Here is a 12,908-nt window from a genome sequence, read left to right as displayed (position 1 = left end):
ATTGTAATGGTGGATTTCTACCAGTGGAGTTATTTCACCCAGCAACTTCAAACCATATGCTAGTTCATATTAAAACACAATACTTTGTCTCTACAAACGAAACATGCACACTAAATTGAAAGTCTTTGGGGATCTCAGTGATTTATTTGGTCTATCAACTCTAGAGGCGCAATTCTATATTATTGATTTGGACTAACATGACATTATTATATAAAACGCCTAATTATCATGGTGCAAAGTGATTATACGCATCGTTACTGTGAAATGTATCGCTGTAGCATCATTCTAGCAGCGTAAAACTGTTGGAAGAAACAATGTGACTGAGATTTATACTACTCCTCGTGATCAGTATTCACACTCATGGTTACCATCTCCTTTACTCATATAATCTCTTCCGTCAGTCTAACTTTGTTTTAGGTGTTATTAAATGTCAACCCTCTAGCCTACTCAACACTTGCGTCACTCGCTCGCAGACACCTTCAACCTACCCTCTGCTGACATTCATTCCTTAAGGCTCTGTAGTTATACATATAACCATCTGATACTAGCCCAGAGTCTAGCAAACTATACTTACCTTGAGTGTTACAATAGCCAGTATCGTTTTATTCCATGTGTCCATCCAGGCAAATTGGTGGATCCAAATGTTATAAAAAAAAAACATATATGATCCAATATCATCCAAAATAATGTTAAGCATATAGGTATTTTTCCAAGTAGGCCACTGACTGGTCGATACGTGCAATGCATTGAGTGGGCAACGTGCCGTGTATTAAGTGGGCCGGTCTGACAGTAACTCCCGGGCCACTTTTTTCCCCCAGTCCGCCCCTGGTAGTAAATACATAAGATGATGTATTTCTGTTATATTTTCAATAAAGTTGTTGAACAAATAGCTTATAGGAACTTTCAAATGCTTTCATCTAAGAGATTTTGAGAAATTATGCAGTACAAAATAGTTTCACATTTCCTGAAGTTATTTCCTTATGTCGATGTTATTTCCACTTTATCAAACAAAAATCAGCTACTTGTAAAAATGTTCTGTTTTTTCCCCATGTTGATTTGGTCATAGTTAAGATCCACCTCCTCTTGCAGAGATATAGAGCGCTGAACCTGATTAAGTTATTGCAAAGGGCAAACAGTGTGGCCAGTGAGGCTGTGTTGTTATGACAGAGTGTGTTGCTCTTCTCTCCTGTGGTCTGCCCCTTGTCTCTGAACAGGACCGCCCGGCCATGCAGCTCTATCAGCCTGGCGCTCGTAACCGCAAGCGCCTGGGCTCCGCTTGCAAGGCCTTCCACTGCCCCGCCCAGTCGCCTGAGCACTGCGGCGACCACTGCTACGACGTCACCCTGGGCACAGGCTCCGAAAAAAAGGAGACAAGTGGTTGAGTGGTGCGAGGAGCGTACATGAGTAGTGCAGAGCGACAACGGTCTTGGCCCCTTGGTGAGAAACCTCGTTGTCCATCGTTGCCTGATTTTCGATGTTGTTGTTTTTGTTTGTTTGTCTGGTTTTCCACTGTCACAGTTTGAGTATAGCACAATAATGAAACTCTCTTACTGTAGCTGTATCAACTCGCACTGACAAGAGTACAGATTCTGGGGCAGGATAGGTAGTTTGTTGGTGGTGCTGTAGTGTTGATGTCAGACTGTGTTTCCTGACTTAGACAGATTTAGATTCCATGAAGTGCCACATCAGTCGCTTGACTTGTGGAGGAATTCTCTGAGGTAACACATGTTAAACTGTCCATTTACTCTCACCTGAGATGAAATACCTCATCGTAAATATAGCAGAGGATTTATTTATAGGCCTTTTGTAGTCAACTGCAGTTGATTCTGTGAAATTGTATACTTTGTAAAGAATGGTGATTTTATCACAGAGAAAATAATATTTGAGGGAAAAAAATCATTTAAAAATGACAAATGTATGTGTGGCATAAAAATGACATAATTCACTAGATTATGTCTCTGTAAATATGATAGGAATCTCTTTGATTATAATTTTACGCATGTAACCCTTTGTTTATAATAATTTTTGTTGGTGCTCTATTCACACTGTATTATTTGTATTGTATTGTATTGTATGTGTTGTATTTATCTCTCTACTATCTTGTTTTTTCTACATTTTTACCCAATTCTTATTCTCTGCTGTTTTTATTTTATTTTTTTATTTTATTTTATTACATATTTATATATGTATTTATTTGTATTGAATGCTTAGTCGGGTGGCACTCTCCCACTTCACCTGCCTGCCAAAGCTCTTCCATGGCCCTCTCTCTAGTTAGGACCAAAGGTGTCAGTATGGCAGTATTAATCTCTGCTGTTGCATCTATTTATTCTCACAATGTCTATTTTGTCCTGGTTCTTTACTTCAAATGTAAAGCACTTCATGCTTTCTTTTCCTTTTCTCTGCTGCTGAATTTATTCTTACGGTTTTTTACTACTTCAAATGTGTTCTACTTTCTCAGTTATTCTTCTACTTTTTTGTCTGCTTGTATTTATTTCTGTTTTTGTTCTGTTTCTTCTGTGTTTATTTTTGTTTCTTGCACTTATTTCTGCTACCATTTTTCATCTATTCTTGTTTTAAATGCTTCAAATGTAAAGCACTTTGAGCTGCATTCTCTGTATGAAAGGTGCTATGCAAATAAAGTGTATTATTATTATTATTATTATTATTATTATTGTTTGTCCAAACAAAATGCATTGTAGGAGGGTGATATATCAAACCTTAACCTGTTCAGAGCCCAATTATGCCCCAAACACAAACTAAATTATTGTAATGGTGGATTTCTACCAGTGGAGTAATTTCACCCAGCAACTTCAAACCATATGCTAGTTCATATTAAAACACAATACTTTGTCTCTACAAACGAAACATGCACACTAAATTGAAAGTCTTTGGGGATCTCAGTGATTTATTTGGTCTATCAACTCTAGAGGCGCAATTCTATATTATTGATTTGGACTAACATGACATTATTATATAAAACGCCTAATTATCATGGTGCAAAGTGATTATACGCATCGTTACTGTGAAATGTATCGCTGTAGCATCATTCTAGCAGCGTAAAACTGTTGGAAGAAACAATGTGATTACGCTTCGCCACCGGTGGTTACTTACCTAAAAGCTACGCTCTTGACCTTTAAGTAACTTTAATATCCTTACTGTGGAACCTTATAGAAAGTGTCAGGTGAAGTGGTTAGAGAAGACATCAGGCATGTGTTGTGGCGAGACTGAGTCCCACACCTTTTCTTTCAATCAGAAGACCGGAGACTGGATGTAGAAATCTGGAGTATTTATTGCAATCAGTAAGCCGCAATAAGGGGATGCCCATGGATCATCTCATCGTGTGAATGCTCCGTATACCAATTTAAGGCCTGTAACCTGTGGGATGTGTCCTATCTGGCTTTTTGCCAAAACCAATCAGAATTAACTACTCCCTCTTCTGTAACTCCCCTGAGTACCCCTGTGTGTGTGTTTATGTGTCAATGTGTGTGTCTGTGGGTGTCTGGATCTCCTGAGACTCCCTGACATCCTCTGAGACCCCTGTGTGTGTGTGCTTATGTGTCAATGTGTGTGTCTGTGTGTGTCTGGATCTCCTGAGACTCCCTGACATCCTCTGAGACCCTGAGACCCCCTGAGACCCCCTCCTAACCGGTGCAAAATGCACTACAACCACCAAAACACTTCATACTTCACCCAAAAGTGAGTCATGCTGCCGTAACTTTAGCAAATGTTCTCTCTCAGAGTACAATGACCTAAAAAACACTAAGAACTTGAAGCATTGCCAATTGCATATATAACATGTTGCTGTATCCTCTAGATTGGCATAGATTACTGTAGGTTTGCATTGCAAAAAGGAGAAAAAACACACAAAGGCAAAAACTTCTTTGGACTACAGTAAATATTGTTATATTACAGTGAACAAACAATTCTAAAATGCTGCAATATGTGTCATTACAGTCATATGCTAAAATTGCACGTGTTACTGCACTATATAGGCTTACTACAGGACAACAAAAAGGCATAAATATGCTAAGTACTTACTGTAGTATTTCCAATATTTACATACATCAACACAAGATACAGTCTACCAAAGTACTGTAATACCACTAGAATTCTACTGTAGCCCTAATGCTGATCCATTCTGTCCTCTGTATTTGGTGTCAAACTTTGACATGTTTGAACTTCACATTTACGGTAACATTCTCCTTTGCATTGCATCTTGGAAATACGTCAATCGAAGCTAACTATCTGAAGACAGTGTTCATATGTTAGTTTGCTTCTCACAATAGATGTCACTATTGAGTGGGTACATTTACTGTAATTGCATTCTTCAATCACTGTCTTTCACTGATAGCCTATGACTTACATATAGAGCAGTACTGTAATAGTGGAAACAACTCTGCTGTTGTGGGATGTATCAGGGATGGACAGGAGGGTGAGTACAGGAGCCTGGTGGACAACTTTGTGCAGTGGTGCAGGCACAACCACCTGCAGCTGAACACCTCTAAGACCAAGGAGATGGTGGTGGACTTTAGGAGGTCTCAGCCTCCTCTGCTACCAGTCTCCATCGAGGGGGTCAGTGTGGAGGTGGTCAACACTTACAAATACCTAGGAGTGCATCTGGACAATAAACTGGACTGGTCAGCCAACATTGATGCAATCTACAAGAAGGGTCAGAGCCGTCTCTACTTCCTGAGGAGATTGAGGTCCTTCAATGTCTGCAACAAACTCCTGCGCATGTTTTACCAGTCGGTGGTTTCCAGCGTCCTCTTTTATGCTGTGGTGTGCTGGGGAGGCAGCATCAAGAAGAGGGATGCGGGGCGACTGGACAGACTGGTGAGGAAGGCGGGAGCTGTTGTGGGCACCGAACTGGACTGCCTCACAACGGTGGCGGAGAGAAGGACCCTGAGTAGGTTGCTGACTATCTTGGACAATGTCCACCACCCACTACACAGTACTGTCAACAGACAGAAGAGCATATTCAGTGGCAGACTCCTGTCACTGTCATGCTCATCGGACAGGCTGAGGAAGTCCTTTGTCCCTAGGGCCATTCAGCTTTTCAACGCCGCGCAGAAGGGGAGGGGGAGGGAGATGGACTTCTCTGCATGAGTCTACCTCAGTCTGCCCTCCCCTGCTCATCTCATCTCATCTCAGCCCCATGCACAGACTTTACCACCTACATATTTTGCACTATCACTTTGCTCTTTGCACTTTCCAAACACACACACACACACAAGCACAAGACCACTATCTTGCACTACCCATCCTCACAAGCACAAGAACATTATATATTTTTTTGCACTCTCCACACCAGCAGCACAAGATCACTTTTCACTTTTCACTTTCCTCCTGGACACCGACACTGTCAAAATCATTGCACTCTGTACAATAGGGGCAGACCCTTTCCTGTACCTGGAAACACACTATGTTCTCCCTATGTGTATGTATATGTGATTTATGTATGTATGTCGGCGAGGTGTATAAGTGTATAAGTGTATAAGTGTATTTGTGTATGTGTATAAGCTACTGGATGACCTAAATTTCCCTCGGGATTAATAAAGTATCCATCTATCATCTATCTATCTATCTAACTCTTCAGGAACAGCTACATCTATGCTTGCCTTCTGTAGAGATAGTAAGAAGTCTGCAAGCCAAAACAACAAAATAATCTAACTAAACTTTCTGCTAAAATAAGAATACTTTGTCTTATTCAAGCATATACCTTAATTTGTCTGTCCAAATACAGCATCTTTCCATGTACAGTAATCTAAATTACTGTAAGTTAGGTTTTTAAACTGAAAGTTTTGAACAGAGTATCTAAACATCGTCAAAAAATGCTGTAGTTGCACAGCGTTTTGCTGGTAGTGAACCTTGACTGAGACAGGTATCCATGAATTTCGGAAGAAGTGGTCATTGACTGCATTTGTATATAAGCATAGGGGCAAGTATCCACAGTTTGGTTCACATAGTCTACTGGTATGCTCGATGTGTTAAGTGTTGGGAATGTGTACATGGTATTGAGACGAGTAAAAATTATTGGAAAAACCGTAAGAACAAACTTTTCTGTTGGTTTGTAGATACCAGTTTTGTGTGGCAAGATTGGCAGGTGTGATAAGTGGTACAGTGGTTAGTGTTGATGGCTAACAAGTAGCTGACCTTGGTTCAATTCCTTGGCAATGAAAAATTATATTGTAAGTCACTTTGGATATACATTTTTGTTGTAGTTCCCTTTTTGGGTCACTTTGTCTCGTTGATGGCCCATGAATTTCATATGCAGCCGTAATAGTGGGAAAATGTCTTCAGTGACACTTACATCTATATTTTACACACATGTACATTTCAACACAAATGCTGTACTGCAGTATAGTTGGCAGCAAGGCAAACAAAACAAAGATGGAAACTAAATACATTTATGAATATTAGTAAAAAACGAAATCTGTCTTATTTCAAGTGTATAATTTCATTTGTCTGTGAAAATACAGCATCTTTCCATCTACAGTGATCTAAATTGTGTCTGGTTTTGAACTGAAAGTTAACTGTTTTGAACAGAGTATCTAAATATCTGAAAAAATGCTGTAGTTGCACAGCGTTTTGCTGGTGGTGAACATTGACTGAGACAGGTATCCATGAATTTTGGAAGAAGTGGTCATTGACTGCATTTTGTATCTAAGCAATGGAAAAGTATCCCATTTAGTTCACATAGTCTACTGATATGCTGGATGTGTTAAGTGTTTTGGGAAAGTGTACATGGTATTCAACCAAGTGTGAAAATGATTGGAAAAAACTGTAATGGTCTCACTTTCTGAAGCTTGTCACCTGAGTCTGCTATCCTTGGGTTTGAACAGGGTACGTATCTGCATAACTCCTCATACCTATTTCGTGGCATGGTGTCTGCCACATAGGACACTTGTAAGGCTGGATCAGATGAACAGTAGTCAAGATAAGAGGGTAAATGATGGATACCCATGAGGATGTTAATTCTCACAAACACCTTCACCTCTTCCACAAATGTATTGCACCAGGATGCATTTGAAGAGGCATAGAGGTTGGTGTTTTCCACCAAATTAGCACAAATTTTGGTTATCTATATGGTTTAGTAGTGTTAATATTTAAATATTAAGTTTAATATGTATTTATTTATTTACAAAATATAAAACAAATACTAATTAAATACATTAAGATGATATTAAATGTAATAAATAGGTCTGCAGTACGGTTCAAAACGTATGAATTTGAACTTTAGGGTGTATGTAAAGCAAAATGTATTTTAATATTTGTAGATGTCACTAATACATATTTGATATCATATTAACAAACAATGTATGCCCTTTCAAACAAAACAAACTTGTAATTGTAATTTTTCTTTTGTTTTCTAACTGTAACTGTTTGTTTACAGAATAACAAAAAATACAGGAATTCTCTGGTTTTCGCAGTAATATGCTGCAGTGTTCTAGAATTCTATTGGGGTATGATGTGACAGCTATTTTCGATACAATTCTAATATGCTGCTTGTTTAGGAGCAATCCACCTGCTCGATTGTATTAGAAGTATTCCTCCACGACAGCAAGTATTGGGAGAGAGAGGCTACGCATCCGCGCCCTCTCTCAACTCTCACATGCAACAGACACTACATAACAAGTTATAGCCTACATGCAGACACAAGGTGTCAAAAGATGAACCTCTGAATTTTTCAATCAGTGGTATTTAGCTTAAATATCAATCTGAATTTTTTTTACACTAGTTATGGCCACGCCCCCACCATATATGCATCCCATTGCCTCTCTTTCTGCAGAGAGGATTTTGTGCCACCCTTAATGTGCTTTTGTGGGTCTTTGTAGGTATGTGTACAGTAGGTCTGTCTGGTGTCGGAGTGGACATCTGTGGTTTCGTTTCTCAAACGCAACAGCATCCGCTGTCATGAAAATCGAAACGAAACCAACTAAGGGCCCTCAACCGACAATAACCGAGGCGAAATGCATCAGGCTATGTGTAATGTGTTTGTGGGACACGAACTGAGTTTCGTTTCCTATGATGCATCATGTTTTCTGAGTAAATGGAAACACCTTGCCGATGATGACTGCCCGTGTAGGCGGGGTTAAAATCAATGATATAAATCCAGGTCGCCAAGTACGTGCAATCCCATTTGTTTGCGAGGAACGCGCTGAAGTCCAGCGATTGCTGATATGGGTATGTTGTATAAGATGCCATATGTGTTCACTATATTCACTGTAGCGGAGGTTTAACGGAAATGTGCATTTGTCGGTCTATTGTACACCTATGTATAAATGTATTAATTTCAGTTGCAGGGTCCAATCAATTAGCTGCTGAAAAATGAGTGTTCCTATCAGAAAAGGAAGGGAAAAAAAGTAAGTGGAAACACCTTTTGTATATAGGTGATCATCTCTGGCTTTAGTAATGTAGTTTTAGGACCAGTTTGGATATAATAGTATACAGTATTCTACATAAAGCATGTTGGGAGTGCTGTAAAGTAATATGTTGAGTAGAGCATGCCCTATCATGTTATGCAATGTCATCCTGATACATGCAATGTACATCCTGGGTGTGGTAGATGGCAATACAAAGGTGGAGGACCTTCTTCTGAAAGTCAATAATTAAATGAAAATGTTGAACTACACATTACTGAACTACATAAAACTACATTAATTTACTAATTTGTATACACTGGTGCTAAATTTACACACTTGTGGAAACTATGTGACATGGTATGATATGGTAAATTATTATGTCTAAATATCAATACTTTTGGTGTTCTGCCCAGCCATACTGGAATTTTTGGCAAGGTGTTTGAAGGTGGACTGGTTAAGCCTGTAATGGCCTGGGTTATTGTCAGCATCTTGTTATGTCACATATGAAACATTCTTCTGGTGTACATTATTAAGTGACTAAGTGACATTACAGCCAACCCACACCTTTCTGTGCTGTCAGTTCTGGCACTGTCTTCTTGGGGACCTCTAACTGCTGGAAATCCAGTAGGCCCTCTGCCTCTAAATGATCCCAAGATGGCACAGTACCTTAAAAGAAACGTCATGCAGCTTACAATAAAAAAGGACCTTGCCTAATGCACAGTTCTTGTTTGCATGCATGCAAATGTTTCCGATAACTGCATGAAAACTCCCGCTGCCTCAAGAATTCACCAGCCTCCATTTAATTATATTTCCTGCAGTCAAACAGGTCTAGTTAGAATGTTGTTTTTTTTGTTGCTGATTAGGACATCCATCTGACAGGATGTGTTGTGGATAGTCTTCAACTAATTATAAAATAAAGTCTCTTTAAGAATATTCTGAGTTCGTAGATTTGTTGAGTAGTAACGCCTTTATTTAATCAACAAAGGGAGGCTGGTGGCGCAGCTTAAGGTGTATGGCCACCATTTTGTGTAATGATTGTTCACTGTTAATGCTCAAGCTCACAAAATGGCTGATATTAAATGCATGTAGAAATAACATAAAAATAACCAAGTCAGATGAAAATAGTATGGAAGACTGTTGAGTAAAATACAATATTTTACATTAAAGGTGCAGTAGGACACCCTTATAAAAGTAGTACATGAGACGGATAATATGTGAAAAAACACTCCATAGCTTGAAAATTTTAACGAGTACAATTTCCAGGTCCATACCCCCTCCCTCTCCACTGTGCTCCAGCCCTGCCTCCAAAGCCCCTACTGAGCCCCTAGGAGGCTGCCATGCACGTGCTATCTACAGCAATATCTATTCGGCTAAAGAACTAGCACACACTTCACTTCAGTGCTTAGGTGTGTGTTTGATAACAGAAACTGTCATAAATAGCGCTTGATAAGCAGTAAACCACTTATGAGAACATTTACCTGTGAGAGCACAGGCCAACATAAATATCAGGACAAACAACAAACTGATACGACTGGGCACTTCACAAAGATATTTTCAAATCAAACAATGCTAACCTACAGAACCCCTGAAGTCCCATAAGGTGATATTTTGTATCTTGTGTGTATCTTGTGTGCCCTGCAGCGTGTGCATGAGTGTGGAGCTAGGTGAAGACTGAGGAGCCTGATTATATTAAGAGATTATCTGTCTCGTGTACTTTCAGGACATAATGACAGTTTTAACAATTATGACAAAAAGTTATTTTATATGGATTCCCTACTGCACCTTTAAATGTAAAATATTGCTTTCTACTCAACAGACTTTATTAACTATACTATTTGCATCCTATCAGAAACGAATCCTAATCACCAAAAAGTAATTCTAACTAGACCTGTTACATCTGACAGCAGGAAATACAATCAAATTGAGGCTGGTGAATTCCTGAGACCGCAGGAATTTTCATGTGACTGGATGTTCTGCACAGTCACAGAGAGATATGAAATGTAAGATTAGAGATGCATTCCTGCAGGAAAATGTGATTGTGATTGTGCCACAACAGCACCCAGTCATTGCATGCCGTAATCTATGCAGTTATGTGGATGAGTCAATGTTCAAAAGGAGTCAATGGTCTCCCTTCATTGTGTGCATTGCACCTTATTGAGATCTAGGAAGAACTCGACCACTATGTAACTCTGAGGAACATCTGTTATCTTTGCCTTCTCGCCACAGCAATCAATTTAATTTAACAGTACATTTAATAAGAGGTTCAGACATTTTTTGAACTTCTGATAGAAGAACAATAATTAGATATGTAGTTGAGGTTTTTCATTATTAAGTATGGTATGTCTTCAGTGAGTGAAAAGTTGTTGATATGCAGAGCTCTTATTCACTCATAATTTTTTTTGTTTTCAGAAACACATTTGGTGCAACATCTCCACCTTTTATTGACTACTTGAAAGATATCCTCAGGAGATATCCAGATGGAGGACAAATATTAAAGGTATGGTCTGAATTGTTTTGTATATGGCAGTATTGATGATGAATGGCAGTGTAATCTGTAACGCCGTTCTCTGACTGGTCTGCCTGGTCTTTGAACAGGAGCTGATACAGAATGCAGATGATGCTGGCGCTTCAGAGGTGGTGTTCATTCATGATGAGAGGGCCTATGAGAAAGACAGCCTGTGGAGTGAAGACCTTGGAAAGTACCAAGGTAACCAAACTCAATTATTTGTGGTGTGTTACTGAGTTACTCTACACTGTGTGTCTGTCAGATGCTACATTTTCCTAAAACTTTTCCAAATCTTTATCAACTCACCAGTGTTAACTTGCCACAGTCACACAATCACCAGGACAGCTCTTTAATATAAGCAAATATAGGCAAGAGACAAGCATGGCAACCTTGTGACCAATGTAACTGTTCACACATGAAATATACATTAAAAATATTATTATAATGGAACACCAGCAGCTCCATCAGTTTTCCCTTGTCTGATATGAGCCATTGAAGTCCCCAGTCATTATTGATAAAACAAGCTGTAACTGTCAAGTATGACATTACCTGTAAAGACAGTTTTTCCCCAGTACTGCAGTTCTGGTTGCTTTGTAGTTTGCATAAGACTGTATGACTGGGGTATTAAGGTGTCTCTGTTAGGAATCATGTAACGGTTTTTTGATATCAGTTTGCTGATCCAGAGTAGTCTATGTGATGGGCGTCTCTGAAATACAGATTATCTTGATTTTAGAAAGTGGTTAAAGCAACACCAACGAGCAATTGTGCACTTTCTAATGTATGCTTTTATAGGCAATTCGTTTTGGGATCATCCTCAAATTCAGTTTATAGGTGTCTGGTTATGTTCAGGGCAGATAAACATACCTGTTTTTTTGGTTTGGCATTGATCTCTGAATGGCAGTGCACCATTGTTTCTTATGTGCTGTAGGGAACATTTTCAGTAAGGCCCTGTACCACCCATTGTCTAGCCTACATACTGTAAATGGACTATCAGCCTAAAACTATATAGCCTACCATTGCTAACTTGACTGTTCGTCATGTACTGTATGTAAGTAGAAAACAAAAGTGTGCTTCTATGCAGTTTTCAGCCTACGCATACTCCGCCCTTGACTTACATCTGTGTGACAGTTATGTGTGAAAATATTTAGCGGGGGTTACAGATGGGGCCGTTGAAAATACCATACAGCATAGGGTTCAGGGTTTTAGGGTACCCAACTTAATACAAAGGTAAAGACACCATATTATAGTGCAAAATATATTGCTTATCGTTAATTTCCTTGGCTCATCTCATGTGAATATCAGATTATGATACTCACATGAGATCAGCCAAGGAGTCATTAATCAGCCAAATTCCAATTCGAATGCATCATCACCAATACATCAAGGGTGTGGGTTGCATACAAATAACATAGATATTATTTATTAGCTGATAAAAATGTTTTTATAACCAGAACATATTTTATATAATTTACAAGTACCTTCAATTCATTAAATCATGTATCTTCTTTCTATAGAATAAAATAATTTAGGATGCAGAATTGTCTGGCCTTGTTCTGATGCAATTACAAAACACCACACAACAGATGTCATACTTGATTTCTTTATTACTTTTATCACTTTAATTATTAATATAATTTAATAATAGACATGCCATTCAATTTCCATAGTTCTATCTCAAAATCATGTTAAAAAAATGCTGTCTTAAAAATCCAACTCAAATGTGTAAGCCACTGTATAACCTACTTCCATTGTCTTCAACAAACACCACCTCTTTAAATATGACCAACACAATATTAGATACATTTAGTGTAAAATATTCTCTCACATTTTACATTTTTATTTAACTGCTCATTACAGAAACAAGAACAACAAATAGGTGGCTTTGCCACTGTGCATTTAAGTAATTTAAAAAAAGTAATTTTAAATATAAACTCTAGGCATGCACTTTTTAAACACTGTGTGCAAAATTTACCATCTTAAAAAAAAAAAAATTTTTTTTTTTTTAGACCACGTTTTTTAATCGTGAACGTTGCGGTTAG

The 12,908-nt window shown here is 38.6% G+C and overlaps 1 protein-coding gene across 1 annotated transcript in view; it reads left to right on the top strand.

Annotated features, from left to right (window-relative positions):
* The first annotated feature begins 8,070 nt into the window (after nt 1–8,070).
* LOC105893497 (sacsin-like) overlaps nt 8,071–12,908 on the top strand; it is a 31,051-nt gene continuing 26,213 nt past the window's right edge. Inside the window, 4 exon segments of the mRNA XM_042709363.1 lie at nt 8,071–8,124; nt 10,005–10,027; nt 10,773–10,860; nt 10,959–11,070. Of these exon segments, the coding sequence (XP_042565297.1) occupies nt 8,071–8,124; nt 10,005–10,027; nt 10,773–10,860; nt 10,959–11,070 (277 nt within the window).

This window comes from Clupea harengus, chromosome 2 (assembly GCF_900700415.2).
Source record: "Clupea harengus chromosome 2, Ch_v2.0.2, whole genome shotgun sequence".
Taxonomy (NCBI): domain Eukaryota; kingdom Metazoa; phylum Chordata; class Actinopteri; order Clupeiformes; family Clupeidae; genus Clupea; species Clupea harengus.
The sequence above is the reverse complement of the archived record's forward strand: the minus strand, read 5'-3'. Positions and strand labels throughout refer to the sequence as shown.